General features: G+C 42.9%; 1 protein-coding gene across 6 annotated transcripts in view; it reads right to left on the bottom strand.

The window, feature by feature from the left end:
* inf2 (inverted formin 2) overlaps positions 1-17,413 on the bottom strand; it is a 90,623-nt gene that overhangs the window by 67,526 nt on the left and 5,684 nt on the right. For 5 of the 6 annotated variants that reach the window (XR_009655638.1, XR_009655637.1, XM_060933972.1 and 2 more), the window contains exon 2: positions 11,582-11,659. The exons of the other annotated variant lie outside the window; for it this stretch is intronic. Coding sequence is in view for 3 of the 5 variants with exons in the window: in XM_060933972.1 (XP_060789955.1) it covers positions 11,582-11,659 (78 nt within the window). In the remaining 2 variants the exon portion in view is untranslated. The remainder of the gene's footprint in view (positions 1-11,581; positions 11,660-17,413) is intronic. 6 annotated transcript variants of the gene reach the window in all.

Genomic DNA, 17,413 nt, shown 5'->3' with positions numbered 1-17,413 from the left:
TGTGTTGTTATATTATAAGTTTAACAGGTATTAACATGCTTCTGGCGGCACGGTGGTGTAGTGGTTAGCGCTGTCGCCTCACAGCAAGAAGGTCCGGGTTCAAGCCCCGTGGCCGGCGAGGGCCTTTCTGTGTGGGGTTTGCATGTTGTCTGCGTGGGTGTGCTCCGGTTTCCCCCACAATCCAAAGACATGCAGGTTAGGTTAACTGGTGACTCTAAATTGACCGTAGGTGTGAATGGTTGTCTATGTGTCAGCCCTGTGATGATCTGGTGACTTGTCCAGGGTGTACCCCGCCTGTAGTCAGCTGGGATAGGCTCCTGCGACCCTGTAGAACAGGATAAAGCGGCTAGAGATAATGAAATGAGAACATGTTTCTAAAACATTAAAGAAACATTTTACTATTGTTTTTAAATGGTTTTAAGAAACGTTTATACAATGTTTTAAAAAACGTTTCTGAAACGTTTCCAGAATGTTGTATGATGGTTTCCAGAATGTTTTTCAAACGTTTATATAACGTTTTTTCAAACGTTTATAAAACGAAAAAATTGTCCACAAATTTTCGTTTTATAAATGTTATTTTGTAACGTTTCTGAAACGTTAGCCAAACGTTTATACAACGTTATATAAACGTTTTTGTGTTTGCTGGGGTACTGTATATCCATAGGCACTGCAACGGCTGGGAGGAACCCCAGAATGTTACAAAATGAGAGTTTTGGTGTAAAGTTATTCTGCTATTTTGGGACAGATGTGGTCATGCTGGAAATTTCATAAGCCTGGAAACACTGAACTGTAATAGCACATTTATCCACAGTGAAGCAACACTCTACTGCAGCTTTTTGAGCTGACATAACAGATGCTAGACTTCTAACTAACGCTTGAAAGAGAGAAAATTTCTCCTTGTTTCACTTGGTTCAAGTCCAATTCTAGACAAAAATACACTTTGTTTTCTCCACTGTCCCAAAGTGTGCTTTTTTTTACTTAACACCAGGAATAAAGCACACTTTAAAAAAAAAAAGTTTGGTCTACTCCCACGGTTGATGTCTTTTAAATATTTTATTTTCTTGGCCCACAAGTCCTGATTAAGCCACATAGATACCCAGTGTATACTGTTCTTAGCATTCTGAGCATTTATTTTTCTTGCATCCTGCCATTTACTGCATTTTACTCTTTTCATAGTCTATCTTTTCTTGTATATGGTGGTTATGCTGCATTTATTTTATTTGCTATATTGATGCCCCTCGTATTCTTAGATCAACAGGGATGAAAGTCTTCTGGATTTACCCAGAAATCCAGATATTTGACAAAACTCTTGAAAATCTCCGGTTTTCCAAATGGAGAAATTTATTTTTCGGATTTTTCGCGTTCCTAGTCGCAGCGTAATACTTCACATCGTCCTTGCATGGGCGCGGTCCTTAAATAGCCCAAACATAGTTCATTGATTAAAGACAGGTGTTCTTTGTTAACGGCGCGTGTAAGGCGCGCCTTCAGGTGCACGTGCTCAGGCTACATCCACACGACAACGGCAACGCGATTTTTTTTTTTAAATATCGCATCCAAATGGGCAACGGATCAGTAAAATATCAGGTACAGTGGTGCTTGAAAGTTTGTGAACCCTTTAGAATTTTCTATATTTCTGCATAAATATGACCTAAAACATGATCAGATTTTCACACAAGTCCTAAAAGTAGATAAAGAGAACCCAGTTAAACAAATGAGACAAAAATATTATACTTGGTCATTTATTTATTGAGGAAAATGATCCAATATTACAGATCTGTGAGTGGCAAAAGTATGTGAACCTTTGCTTTCGGTATCTGGTGTGACCCCCTTGTGCAGCAATAACTGCAACTAAATGTTTCCGGTAACTGTTGATCAGTCCTGCACACCGGCTTGGAGGAATTTTAGCCCATTCCTCCGTACAGAACAGCTTCAACTCTGGGATGTTGGTGGGTTTCCTCACATGAACTGCTCGCTTCAGGTCCTTCCACAACATTTCCATTGGATTAAGGTCAGGACTTTGACTTGGCCATTCCAAAACATTAACTTTATTCTTCTTTAACCATTCTTTGGTAGAACGACTTGTGTGCTTAGCGTCGTTGTCTTGCTGCATGACCCACCTTCTCTTGAGATTCAGTTCATGGACAGATGTCCTGACATTTTCCTGTAGAATTCACTGGTATAATTCAGAATTCATTGTTCCATCAATGATGGCAAGCCGTCCTGGCCCAGATGCAGCAAAACAGGCCCAAACCATGATACTACCACCACCATGTTTCACAGATGGGATAAGGTTCTTATGCTGGAAAGCAGTGTTTTCCTTTCTCCAAACATAACGCTTATCATTTCAACCAAAAAGTTCTATTTTGGTCTCATCCGTCCACAAAACATTCTTACAATAGCCTTCTGGCTTGTCCATGTGATCTTCAGCAAACTGCAGACGAGCAGCAATGTTCTTTTTGGAGAGCAGTGGCTTTCTCCTTGCAACCCTGCCATGCACACCATTGTTGTTCAGTGTTCTCCTGATGGTGGACTCATGAACATTAACATTAACCAATGTGAGAGAGGCCTTCAGTTGCTTAGAAGTTACCCTGGGGTCCTTTGTGACCTTGCTGACTATTACATGCCTTGCTCTTGGAGTGATCTTTGTTGGTCAACCACTCCTGGGGAGGGTAACAATGGTCTTGAATTTTCTCCATTTGTACACAATCTGTCTGACTGTGGATTGGTGGAGTCCAAACTTTTTAGAGATGGTTTTGTAACCTTTTCCAGCCTGATGAGCATCAACAACGAGTTTTCTGAGGTCCTCAGAAATCTCCTTTGTTCGTGCCATGATACACTTCCACAAACATGTGTTGTGAATATCAGACTTTGATAGACCCCTGTTCTTTAAATAAAACAGGGTGCCCACTCACACCTGATTGTCATCCCATTGATTGAAAACACCTGACTCTAATTTCACCTTCAAATGAACTGCTAATCCTAGAGGTTCACATACTTTTGCCACTCACAGATATGCAATATTGGATCATTTTCCTCAATAAATAAATGACCAAGTATAATATTTTTTGTCTCATTTGTTTAACTGGGTTCTCTTTATCTACTTTTAGGACTTGTGTGAAAATCTGATGATGTTTTAGGTCATATTTATGCAGAAATATAGAAAATTCTAAAGGGTTCACAAACTTTCAAGCACCACTGTACATATGGCAATGCAACGCTTGCTGAAAACGATGCAATACACATGCCACACCTCTACGTGCGCTGTAAGACTGTCCCATCAGAGACACCAGAACAATAGAAGAAGTATGACGCATGCGCATAAACCCCTTCTTCTACCTGGCATCATAGACATATAAGCATAGACGCCGCATTGAGCCTGGTGGCCCGTTGCTGGGATACGTCAGAGTGTCCGCCATATTGGATGTGGCAAATCTTCCCCGTAAACCAATGCAAGTAAATGGACTGAACTTCATAAAGCCCCTTTCTACAATAATGTTTAACTCGATGTCTTTTATTCACCCATTAAGACACACACGTATATATTTGGGAAACAAACAGGCATCAAAACAACATATACAACTTTTAATGTGATGGTTATAAATAGTGTGCGAAATACCAGTCAATATTCCGTGGGAGCTGTGACCTAAATTTTCTCAACATGCAGCAGGCCTATACCGGAATCAAGCTATCGGAAACTTGTTTTTTTTTTATTCCGCTGCTACTATCGTAGGCTACTAACGATATCTACACATCAAGGCATGTTTTGGAGCTCAGCGGGGATCGTGTAGAATAATGTGCTGTGCTTACGCTGCTGAAGCCGTGCCGTGCTGTCTCCGCATCACTTTCATTAAATGCCGTGCAGATAGGCTATAAAATGTCTCCAAAAACAATTTTTGCAATATACAGTTCTATATGGAAAAAATTCAATTAAACCATATTACAATGGGATTGCTCCATGTGATTGCTTCACAGTCTGACATGCTTCCAATCTCTTCTATTTTTGAGTGTGCCATCACCATCTGACAGCTGGTGGTGAAATTGGTTGGGTGGGCTATGAAATAAATTATAAATGTATTTGTAAATTATAAATTGTTTGGAGACAGGTTTCACCGAGCGGCTGTTATGCGCGAGACTTCATATTAGCCACAAAGTCAGAAAAATCTGTTTGTAAAATTACGTTATAATGACCAAATACAATGAAACGTATTTTTCCAGTCTCACCTGTGAAAGGTAATCCCATGTGATCTCGTTTGGACGGTAAACCTGTTGGTACAGTTAAATGCAGCACATGAATGAGGCATCTTTATTCTCCGCTTTGCCCCATCCAAGATGGCGGCGAGGATGACGTATGATTCTACGCGGAAGGCGGCGTCTATGTTTATATGTCTATGCCCGGCGTGAAGCACTCGCAGTCATGTGGTTGTGACGTCATCGTAAACAAATCCGTTCTACTCATCCAGACGACTTCGCAACAGCGCCGTTGCCAGATCTTTCCACTCTGGAACCCGTTCTCAAAAGATTTCGTTTTGAGGCACTCAAAACGCCGGTGCCGTGTGGACGCCAGGCCGAAACGATAAACAATTTTATCAGATTCACCTGAATCCGTTGCCGTGTGGACAGGGCCTAAGGCGCGCAGGACTGACACCGTTCTGCGCAAGCACAACACAATCACACTAGAAAGCATGGCCAAGCTGCCAGTGTAGCTGCAGTCTTTTTAGTTGCAAATTACAAATATTTCCTCGTGCTAATAATTCGCCATGTCAAAACAAGCAAAACTTTCCTCCTTCTTTCGACGTGAAGAGAGGTACGCAGTTTATTATATATATTTTTTCCATCAAAGTTGCATTTTGTGGTTTCGAAGAAACAGCAATAATGGAAGAGCCGGTTTCTAAGCTACCTAAAACTAGCAGTGGTAATTATTTTTTGTTACGTAATGCACTCAGGCTGCCAGTGACACCACCCCCCCCCCCCCCCCCCCCCCGAAAAATCCTAGCTACGCCCCTGATTTACATGAGAAATTTGGTCTTCATTGGTGTGTTTAAATTTACAGACAATACGAACTAATGTAAACAATTGGCTTCAACTCGCATAAATATGAATTGGAAATGTTTAGTTCACTTTAGCTTCTGCAAACGCACAACTCTACTAAAAGATTGATAAACGAGGCTCAATGTCCCCAACATTGAAACCTGAAAGCTTTAGAAACTCTAACAGACCTTTACTTTTTAACAGGACTGTTTTGGGATTTTGCTGAGTTTACCTTCAACTGTCTGATTTTTTTCAAAGTAATGAACTGTGTAGCAGGAAAATCACCGCGTTTTCTAAATGCACTCCTGAAAATTACTCATTAACTAGGGGAATTAAATTTTGATATTTTTGACATGTTAATCATTAATGTACGTGAAAGAAAAAGGCTTAAAAGTTATAACTTGTTTTAGTGAAAATAAGTACTGAAATGCACTAGAATGCAGGGTTTTGCGTGTTATTAAAATATTTTCGGGGGACGTTGCTCTTAGTTTGACTTTCAAAAGTTCAAGGTTTTTTTCTTTGCTCCACTTTCATCTCTAGATCAAATAAAGTTAACCCTAATCTACAACACTTTTTTGCAAATTCATTTATTCATCTTAAGTAACTGCTTTATCCTGGTTAGCATCTTGGTGGATCTGGATCCAAGGCCGGGAGCACTGGGTGTGAGGTACTGGTACTTTGAATGCGACACTAATAGCTAATCCGCCTACTGCCATGTTTTTGAGGGGAGGAAGAAACCAGTGGATCCATAGGAAACCTACATGGACATGAGAAGAACATGCACAGAAACTCCACGGATAGTAACCTGGATCAGGATCAACCCCAGGAACCAGAACTGTAAGGCAGCAGCACTTTTTTTTTAAAATAAATAAACATGACTACAGTCTTCTACAGGGATCTGATTGAACCAAACACACCAAACCTTCTAACACTTCTTTGAAAGGAAAAACTAAAGACATCAATCAGTATAAGGCCTACAGTAGTAGAAATTGACCAGAAAGATAAGCATGATAACAAAAGATAAGCATAAGATAACAAAAAGCATGTTGTAAGCAACAAGGCAACAGCACAGAGCACACAATATAGTGAACATCGTGTAAACAAGTGAATACGGTACTCATTCTGCATCTATGATGCTGAGTAATGGGAACAAGCTAAGCAGCGAGCACAAAAGTCCAGCCTGCAATGGAATATACGAGCACTTTAGCACCGAAGGATTTACTCTGGACAATGAGCCACTTATGTCAGAATGAATGCCATCTGTTTAAAATTCAATATGAGTTGACTCCAGGTCACCACCACCACTCCTGTTTTCTCTTCAGTTTAATCCACGGTGGTGTAGTGGTTAGCACGGTCGCCTCACAGCAAGAAGGTTCTGAGTTCGAACCCAGCGGCCGGCGAGGGCCTTTCTGTGTGGAGTTTGCATGTTCTCTCCGTGTCTGCGTGGGTTTCCTCCGGGTGCTCCGGTTTCCTCCACAGTCCAAAGACATGCAGGTTAGGTTAATATGGGACGGCCTTGGGCTGAGCTGCCCTTGAGTGAGGCACCTAACTCCCAACTGCTCCCCGGGCGCTGTTAGCATAACTGCCCACTGCTCTGGGTGTGTGCATGTGTATGTTCACTGCTTCAGATGGGTTAAATGCAGAGAGGAAATTTCACAAGTGTGTGATGAATAAAGTTGTGCTTTCTTTTTCTTTTTCCTTCAGTAGATAATACACCAAAACTTCTACTGTGATTTTTTTTTTCTCAGATATTCATTAACTGCTATATCCTGATCAGAGTCACAGTGGATCCAGAGAATCCCAGGAACACAGGCCATGAGGTGGGAAGACACCTTGGATGGGATGCCAGTCCGTTGCAGGGCATCATGCACATACACATTCACACCTGGGACACTTTCAAGTAACCAGTCCACCTACTTGTATGTTTTGTCAGAAAACCAGAGAAGTCATGCAGAAAACATGCTCAACTCCAGACAGACCACAGTAACCCGAGCTCAGGATTGAACAGTGGACTGAAGTAGCAACGGTATCCACCACACCACCACCGAGCCACCCTCTTCCTAGAATTCATCTAATGGAGTTCCAGGTCTGTCAGAGGTGCCAATAAATAAACCTTAGCTGATCCTTACACCAAACTTCGACCACTTCTTCTTAAAAAGGAAAAGCTGAAAATTCAAGTCTGTTAGTATCTTCTTAAGGCCTACAGAACCACGGGTTGACCAAAAAGCATGGAATATAAGCAACAGTACAGAGCACACACAAATATATTTAACGTCATGTAAACAAGTGTGCTTGATTATTCTCTGAAATAAAACTTATGCAATGCAATTTGAACAAAAACTGAATAACAGCATAAAACAAATGTGTTTGATCATATATGGATATAAATACATGAGTATGCACTTCACTGTACTCTGAAAGCATTTTTTTTTCTCTAAGCTTGTGCAAAAAGCATTTTTGTGCCTTTACGGAAAAATGGACGCATGCCAGTTGGCACTTTTATTAAGCCTGCTTCTCTGTTGCTGCCAGTAAGTGCTTGGTGATGATCATGTAAAGAGTAACTGCAACCTCTTTACAGTGAAAACTAGCAATGATTTAATTTTAGCGTCTGATTCTACCAAAATAAGCAACAGTGGTGTTCTCAACATCGGTCTTAGTGACCACATGGTGACATTTTGTACTCGTAAAGTTTAAAAGAATCCTGCTAACAAACATAATAATGTCAAGTTAAGGTCTCTAAAGAATTATTCCAAAGACTCTTTTGAAGCATTACTTGCAGTTATCGATTGGCAAGATGTCACCAATTGTACTGATGTCGAAGAGGCGTGGGTAATTTTCAAGAACAAATTTCTGAGTGTTTTGAACAAAATGGCCCCACTTAAGACTGTCTGCGGTGGCACAGTGGTTAGCGCTGTCACCTCACAGCAAGAAGGTCCGGGTTCGAGCCCCGTGGCCAGCGAGGGCCTTTCTGTGTGGAGTTTGCATGTTCTCCCCGTGTCCGTGTGGGTTTCCTCCGGGTGCTCTAGTTTCCCCCACAGTCCAAAGACATGCAGGTTAGGTTAACTGGTGACTCTAAATTGACTGTAGGTGTGAATGTGAGTGTGAATGGTTGTCTGTGTCTATGTGTCAGCCCTGTGATGACCTGGCGACTTGTCCAGGGTGTACCCCGCCTTTCGCCTGTAGTCAGCTGGGATAGGCTCCAGCTTGCCTGCGACCCTGTAGAACAGGATAAAGCGGCTACAGATAATGAGATGAGATGGAAGACTGTCTTGTATTAAGCAGGGCACAGCACCCTGGATGACAGGGGAAGTACTCCACCTTATTCACCAGAGAAATTATGCTCTCAAGCAATTTAAGAAAACAAATAACCAAGACTGGTATCATAAATATGTCCAACTTAGAAATTCTGTACAGTGTAAAAAGATTGAAGCCAAGTCAAGCTACTTTGTGAACAAGGTGGAGGAAAATAAAAACCAGCCCAAAAAGTTATGGCAGACATTTAAAAAGCCTTGGTACTTCTTCAAAATCCAAAGCCAACAGTGGCATTATCGGCCTCAAAATTGATGATGAAATTTGTTTCGACAAATCCAAGGTTGCCGAAAACTTCAATCAGTATTTCTCCACCATTGCCTCTTCGTTACTCAGTAAACTTCCATCTGGTACTGGCAAATACGGTTCTGATCATGTGCATGACTTTTACAGTTATCTTCATACTTCAAATATTTCGTTCAATTTCCAACAAATCACTGAGGACTCTGTCCATAGGATCCTCCTCCCTCTAAATTTGAATAAAGCTACTGGTTTAGGCCTATTATCTGCACGTTTTCTTAAGGACGGAGCCAAGTTCATAACAATCCCACTCACATATGTTCAAAATTTATCCCATCCACTGGGGTGATCCCTTCTGAACTTAAGTCTGCTAAGATCACTCCTATACACGAGAAAAACAGCAAAACCGAAGCTGGTAATTATCAGCCTGTGTCTATTCTCAGCATTGTAAGCAAACTGATTGAGAAGGTTGTCTATGACCAACTCAATCAGTACCTCACAGATCATAAACTCTTATACGAGTACCAGTCAGGTTTCTGGTCCTCTTACTCCACAGATACTTATTTAATTCATCTCACTGACTATATTAAGTCTGAACAAGACAAAGGCAATTACACAGGTATGGTACTTCTAGATCTACAAAAAGCCTTTGATACTGTGGATCATAGTATTCTTCTTATGAAGCTTGAAGCCATGGGGCTTCAGAAACCTGCTGTTAACTGGTTCCATGCCTACCTAAGTAATAGGCAGCAGCGTATGGAAGTTGGTGGCGTACTGTCTACACCTGCTAATGTGATCTGTGGTATCCCACAGGGCTCAATATTGGGCCCTTTGCTTTTCCTTATCTATGTTAATGATATGCCCTCCACAGTAAATAATAAACTGCTATTGTACACAGACGATTCTGCCCTCTTGGTAGCTGGAAAGAATACTGTTGACATACAACAGCAGCTGTCTTCCGAACTTCAATCTGTCCGTGAATGGCTTATTGATAACAAGCTATCCCTCCATCTTGGGAAGACAGAATCCATACTCTTTGGCTCCAAACAGAGACTCCATAGTTCTGAGTCTATAGACGTCACATGTGATGGTCAAACCCTTGTCAGTAAAACCTGTGTTAAATATTTAGGAGTTGTTCTTGACCAGTCACTATCAGGGAGCCAAATCGCTGACACTGTCATTAGCAAATCCAACACTAAACTTAAATTCCTGTATAGACAAGCCAGACAATTTGACAAGGCTACCAAAAAGCTTTTTAGTGTCAGCTCTAATACAGTGTCATTTTGCCTATGCCAGTGCTTCTTGGTACTCTGGTCTTACCAAGAAAAAGCAAGATCGTCTGCAGACAACTCCGAACAAAATAGTCTGATATCTACTCAGTGCCTCTCCTAGGACCCATATAGGTCATGTTGAGTTTGAGCAGGTCAAGCTGTTGCCAGTGAGCCTACAAGTCAAACAGCTTAAATTAAATCACATGCACAACATTATTCATTGTAACGCTCCACAATATCTAACATCTGCCTTTATTCCAAACTCTTCCCGCCATAGTACCCATTCAGGCCCCCTCTCTCTGCTTATCCCTTCTGTTAGATCTTTTGGACAGTCATCTTTCATATATACTGGTGTTTGCCTTTGGAATGGTTTACCTAGTCATATATGGTCTCAGTCAGGGGGCGTCGTGACTCAGGTGGATAAGGCGCCATACCATAAATCCGGGGACCTGGGTTCGATTCCGGCCCGAGGTCATTTCCCGATCCCTCCCCGTCTCTCTCTCCCGCTCATTTCCTGTCTCTACACTGTCCTATCCAATAATAAAAGGTGAAAAAAGCCCAAAAAAAATCTTTAAAAAAAATATATATATGGTCTGTCTTCCAAAAGTGCTTTCAAACATCTAGTCCGAGCCTTTTAATCTCAACAGCTTTTAGAGGAAGAACTCAACCCTTTTATTATGTCATAAACTAACTATCCATCCATCCATTATCTGTAGCAGCTTATCCTGTTCTACAGGGTCGCAGGCAAGCTGGAGTCTATCCCAGCTGACTATGGGCAAGAGGCGGGGTACACCCTGGACAAGTCGCCAGGTTATCGCAGGGCTGATAATCTAACTAGTCCTCTGTTATTATATTGTCTTTGTCCTGTTAATTTTGATACAGGTATTTGTTTACTCGTATTTTGCACTAAGTATTTTTGTACAGTATTATCTTTTTATATTTATATTATTATCATATTTATTTATATTTATTTATGCTACTCATGTTGTTTGTTTATCAACATATATATACCTTATTTTTCTTTATTTTAATTTTACATTCTATATTTTCCCTTCATTTTGTCACTTGATTTTATGGACCACAATGGAAATAAGTGTTTTCACTTTCTTGTGTCATCCATGTATTTTTAATGTGTTTACAATAGTTTGTATGCATTTACATTGAATTTACGAAATAAAATCAATCAATCAATCAATCAATCAATCAATCAATCAATCAATCAATGTCCTGGTTCAAATCATGTGTTTGGGTGCTGGTTCTGGTTCTGGTTTTGGATGTTGCCAGTTCAAGCTTTCTTCAAATACACACCAAGAGCAATAGCAAAGTCACGCATTTAATCAAGTCTGGCATGTGTTTCCAATTGCTCCGAATGAAAAAGGAGTTAAGAACCACCTTTATAATACAAAGTTAATTAGTAGCCGAACAAAAGGAATTAAGCTTGTTTCTTATCTGCTGGACTGACACTGAAATACACAAAGCAGAAAGCATTCACTTTGGTTTCAATCACTTACTGTATTTAAGACTGTTTGTGAGATTAGATTAGACTAACTGGCTTTTAACCAGATAATTAAGAGAAAATTTTGAATTTAATTGACACATATGGTACAAAGATCCTTTACACATTAAAGATAAAAAAGCTGGACTTGAGGGCACCACCCCAGTGACAAGAGCGGGTCCATTTTAGGACTCATTTTTTCTCAGCATGTACTCTACTTTCAAGAGGTATTACTTACTCATACAGTTTCATTTCTACAGGATGTAAGGATTTCCATGCAGTGTTGAGTGCTTCCTTTTGTAATGAGTGGACAATGCTGAAAAAGGAAATGTTAACAAAGTTGTATAGTTTCTCCTTTTTTTGACTCCATATCTCATGTGATTCTTACACATTCCTCCACTGACATATAACCAGATGAGGAAAAAATGCTATTCGTTGCATTTTTAATCAAGTCACTTCTCAGATCACAAGTTAAATATATCATGCATGGTGAAGCTGACACTGCAGCAGTGTGTGAGGATGGATACTCTCTTGGGTGTTAGCCTACGTTAGTCTGATCAAATCTTTTCCAGCCATGTTTGGTTATTATAAAGAGATCAGTCAATTTGGAAGTCTTCCTGAGCTAAAAGAAGCCAGATATTTAACAGTTATTCCACAAAATTGAGTCGTACATGAGCTGATAGCCGATGAAGCGCATAGTGCTGAGTCGGCTATAAGCCATGTATGACAAGATTGAGTGTAATAACTGTTTTATTCTATCCACATTCACTAGATTTTGAGAAACAGAGCATTTTTATTTTTTGCAAATTTGGTACATAAAAACTTTCTACAAAACATCCGACAAAATCATTCCCGCTTCGAATGTAAACAAACCGGCGGCACGGTGGTATAGTGGTTAGCACTGTTGCCTCACAGTAAGAAGGTTCTGGGTTTGAGCCCAGTGGCTGATGGGGATCTTTCTGTGTAGAGTCTGCGTGGGTTTCCTCCGGGTGCTCCGGTTTCCCCCACAGTCCAAAGACATGCAGGTTAGGCTAATTGGTGGCTCTAAATTGACCGTAGGTGTGAATGTGAGTGTGAATGGTTGTTTGTCTCTATGTGTCAGCCCTGCGATGATCTGCCGACTTGTCCAGGGTGGACCCCATCTCTTGCCCATAGTCAGCTGGGATAGGCTCCAGCTTGCCCGCGTCCCTGCACGGGATAAGCGGTTACAGATAATGAATGGATGGATGTAAACAAACGGGCGAAATAACAGTAGCAATTTGTGAAAAATGCAATAATAATAATTCTTGAAAAATAAAAAAGACACGTTTTCTTACCATCAAATACTTTTATTTCATATTTTGTTGCTTTTTTGTATTTTTTGGGGTTTTGTTTTCAAGTAGAGTTTTTATTTCGTCCTCAGTTGGTTCAGCAACACGCTCCGCCATTTTGTTTTTCTCTACTCACGGTATATGAGCTGATAGCCTAGTAGTAGAGTAGCCAATCACAACACGCGATTGCTCATATCCAGTGAATGTGGACAGAATAAACTTGGATATCTAATATGCTCCAGAAGATAAACTGTTTGTCACATCAAATATCAAGTCAGGTCATTCCAATGTGAAAACCTACGACAGTCACAAGGACAGCCTTTGTGTTATATTGTTCCAGTCAGGAAATCTTGGTGCTTGGAGTTAACATTCCTAGTTTGTTTGTTTATTTTTTTCTTCACTGCTGGTGCACTGGATTAAGGAGATCATGGAAATTTGTCATCCTTCCTCTGTGAATTACTGTCTTGTCTTGATAGCACAATCTCAAAGGACAAATGACAGCAGTTTCTCTGTCGAAACCACAAACATGCAAAAGCATTTCAGATAAAGTAAACAGTTCTACTGAATCATACTGCCAGTACACAATACACATCTGTTTTACTGACTCAGTACATTCTTACCAGCAGCTCTTTCTGTATTGACTTTTTTGCGAGCATACACACCCTGTTGCATTTGTTTTACTCTGGGTCTCTAAGACCGTCATGATACATTAAAGTGCTGCAGTTTTATTTTCTATACGATGTCGGTGGTATTGTGCTGGTTAGCGTTGTTGCCATCAGGTTCAATCCAGATTCCTCCCATCACCAAAGAACATGCCAGTAGATGGACTGGCTACTCTAAACTGAACATGCGTGCATGGTAAACATGTGATGGACTGGTGCCCTATTAAGGGTGCATCCCTGTCTTTCTGAACACCCAGTGTTTCTGGGATAGGCTCCAGGTCCATCACAAGCCTGACCAAGATAAAGCAGTTTGAAAATGAATGAATGAATGAATGAATGAATAATGTCATGATTCTGCAGCTTGTACTGGCAAATACTGAAATGTTTTTGAGTGATGCGTACTCTAAATTCAGCAAGCCCAAACCTGAACGAACCCATTCCCCATATTCCACAGACACAATTATACAACATGTTTGGTTGTTAATAGTTTGTTAAACAAATGCCAAGAGTTGAGAATAATCGTTATGCTAGACATGTTGAAACGAATCTCTGACAAGCGACTCCTAAATCCATTTCCAGAAATTGTTGGTATATTTTCCCATAATCTGTTGGGTGGTGCAGCAGTTAGCACTGTTGCCTCACAGCAAGAAGGTTCTGGATTCGAACCTCATGGCTGAAGGGGACCTTTTTGTGTGGAGTTTGCATGTTCTCCCCATGTCTGCGTGCATTTCCTCTGGGTGCTTCTATTGAGAATAGATCTGCTGTGGCGACCCCTAACTTAGAAGCTTAAAGAAGCTTTAAGCTTAAAGAAGAAGTTGGGATATCTTCCAAAATGCAATTAAAACAAAAATCTTTCATTTGTTAATTCACGTGAGCCTTTATTTAACTGACAAAAGTACAAAGCAAAGATTTTCAATCATTTTACTGACCAACTTATTTGTATTTTGTACATATAAACGAAGTTAGGATTTGATACCTGTAACACACTCAAAAGTTGGGACAGAGGCAAAATAAGACTGAAAAGTTTATAGGATATTCATGTAACACCATTTTGGAAGATTCCACAATAAGCAGGTTAATTGCTATTATGATTGGGTGTAAAAGGAGCATGCACCAAAGGCTCATTCTTTGCAAGCAAGGATGGCTTGTGACTCACTGCTTTGTGCCAAAATTCATGAGAATTGTTAGCAAATTCAAAAAGAACATTTCACAATGCAAGTGTGGCAGCAGGGGCGTGGTCGAGCAAGAGTTTGTGAATGGAGGGCGAGGCCGGGGAAGGTGTGTGTGCACGTGTACAGTGGTGCTTGAAAGTTTGTGAACCCTTTAGATGAACCTGGCGGGGACCCAACTTCTCTCCTCGGGACCATAACCCTCCCAGTCCACCAGATACTGGAGTCCTCTGCCTCGCCACCGCGCCTTCAGCAGCTTTTTTACCATGTAGGCTTTGCCGCCATCAATGAGCCTGGGAAGAGGAGGGGGTTTGGAGGGTGGGAACAAAGAACTAGAGACCAGAGGTTTAAGCTGTGACACATGGAAAGTGGGGTGAATACGTCGCATGGTGAGTGGTAATGCCAGTCTGATGGAACATGGATTGATTACCTTGCTGATGAGGAACGGTCCTAGGTATCTGGGCACCAGCTTGTGTGAGACAGTTCTGAGCGGCAGATGGCGCGTGGAGAGCATGACTCGCTGCCCCACCTGGTAACTGGGTGCCTTAGAGCGGTGTTTGTCGGCCTGCCTCTTGGATGCTAGGGTGGAGCGAATGAGCCTTTCCGAGCCGATGCCCACGTTCTCCTGCAGCGGCGTATGAAGGTCTGGGCTGAGGGTACGGCGACCTCCTCCTCTTGGTTGGGGAGAAGTGGTGGTTGGTAACCTAGGGAGCACTGGAATGGTGAGAGGCCTGTGGCAGATGAAGGGAGAGTGTTGTGAGCGTACTCAACCCAAGGTAAGTACTTACTCCAAGAAGCGGCATCCCTGGACGTCATGCACCCGAGTGCCACCTCCAAAGCTTGATTTGCCCGTTCCACCTGGCCGTTGGCTTGAGGATGGAACCCTGAGGAGAGGCTACAGGAGGCCCCGATGAGTTTGCAGAAGGCCCTCCAGAATTGCACAGTGAACTGAGGACCCCAGTCGGAAACGATGTCAGTGGGGAGTCTGTGTAGGCGGAAAACGTGAAGGATGAGTAATTCAGTGGTTTCTTTAGCTGTGGGAAGCTTGGGCAGAGGGATGAAATAGACTGTCTTGGAGAACTGGTCAATAACTGTGAGGACGCATGTGTTGCCACCTGAGTTGGGGAGTCCTGTGACGAAGTCCAGGGCGATGTGGGTCGATGAGGAATCGGGAGGGGTCTTAGCAGGCCGGCAGGGGATCGATTGGCTGTCTTGTTCCAGGCACATGTGTTGCAGGCTGCCACGAACTCCTGGACATCTTCCTTGATGGATGGCTACCAGAAGTGCTGTTGGATGAGTGCCAGGGTTCAAGCAGCTCCCAGATGACAAGCCAACTTGGAGCCATGACCCCATTGCAGCACCTGGGTTCGCACAGAACAGGGAACAAGCAGATGGTTAGGTGGTATGTTGCTTGAGCTACCTTCTCCGGGGTCCTGCTCCAGGGCCTTCTGCACCAATGTCTCTACCTCAAGTAGGGCGGCCCCCACCAGACAGCGTGGAGGGAGGATGGTTTCAGGCATACTAGACTCCTCCTGGCAGACAGAGAATATCCTGGACAGGGCGTCGGGTTTGCTGTTCTTGGAGCCTGGGCGGTAGGAGAGCATGAATTGGAAACGGGAGAAGAAGATAGACCATCAGGCTTGCCGTGAGTTAAGGCGTTTGGCAGATTTGAAGTATTCCAGATTCTTGTGGTCGGTCCAGACAAGGAAGGGGAGATCCGACCCCTCGAGCCAGTGCCTCCACTCTTCTAAGGCTAGCTTGATGGCTAACAGCTCTCTGTCGCCGATGTCGTAATTTCGTTCAGCAAGGGACAGCTGGTGAGAGAAGAAGGAGCAGGAATGGACCTTGTTATCATTGGCCCTCTGGGAGAGGATGGCTCCGACCCCAGACTCGGAAGCGTCGACCTCCACGATAAACTGTTTTGTGGGATCGGGTATGGTGAGAATGGGTGCTGTGGTGAACTTGTGCTTGAGCATGGAGAAGGCTCTCTCCACTTCCTCCCCCCACTTGAATGAGGTCTTAGTCGAGGTTAAAGCTGTGAGAGGTCCAGCCACTGTGCTGAAGTTGCGGATAAAGCGCCTGTAGAAATTGGCGAATCCCAAGAAATGCTGGAGCTCTCGTCGCGAGGATGGGGTGGGTCAGTCAGCGACTGCCTCAAGCTTGAGGGGGTCCATCTGGATCCTAGCCAGGGAAATGATGAACCCCAGAAACGAGACAGAGCTTTGGTGAAATTCGCTTTTCTCCGCCTTGACATATTTTCTAGCAGGCGCTGAAGGACCTGCCGGACGTGGCCCCGATGTTCCTCCAGGGAGGAAGAGAAGATCAGGATGTCATCCAGGTACATGAAAACGAAGATGTTGAGAAAGTCCCTCAGGATGTTGTTGACGAGTGCCTGGAAGACTGTGGGCACGCTGGTCAGGCCGAAAGGGACCACGAGGTACTCGTAGTGGCCAGTGGTGGTGTTGAAGGCCATCTTCCACTCATCCTCCTCCCTGATCCTGACGAGATGGTAGGCATTGCGCAAGTCCAACTTGGTGAATATCTTGGCTCCCTGGAGTAGTTCAAAGGCCATAGTCATGAGCGGTAGTGGTTCTTGACCGATGGCGTTGAGACCTCGATAATCAATGCATGGGCGGAGCGACTTGTCCTTATCCATGAAGAATCCCACCCCTGCTGGGGAGGAAGGGCGGATGATCCCAGCTGCCAGAGACTCGGAAATGTACTTCTCCATAGCTTGCCTTTTGATGGGAGACAGAGTAGAGTCACCCTTTGGGTGGTGCTGTCCCTGGCAGGAGGTCGATTCCGCAATCATAGGGTCTGTGAGGAAGGAGGGACACTGCTTGGGTCTTGCTGAAAACAAGTCCAGGTATTCCGGAGGCACATGAGAGAGGTCGGGAAACTCGCCGGCCGGCGGCTGCGGTGGTCTGGC

This window comes from Neoarius graeffei, chromosome 11, assembly GCF_027579695.1.
Source record: "Neoarius graeffei isolate fNeoGra1 chromosome 11, fNeoGra1.pri, whole genome shotgun sequence".
Taxonomy (NCBI): Eukaryota; Metazoa; Chordata; class Actinopteri; order Siluriformes; family Ariidae; genus Neoarius; species Neoarius graeffei.
This window is presented reverse-complemented; position numbering and strand designations above follow the sequence as displayed.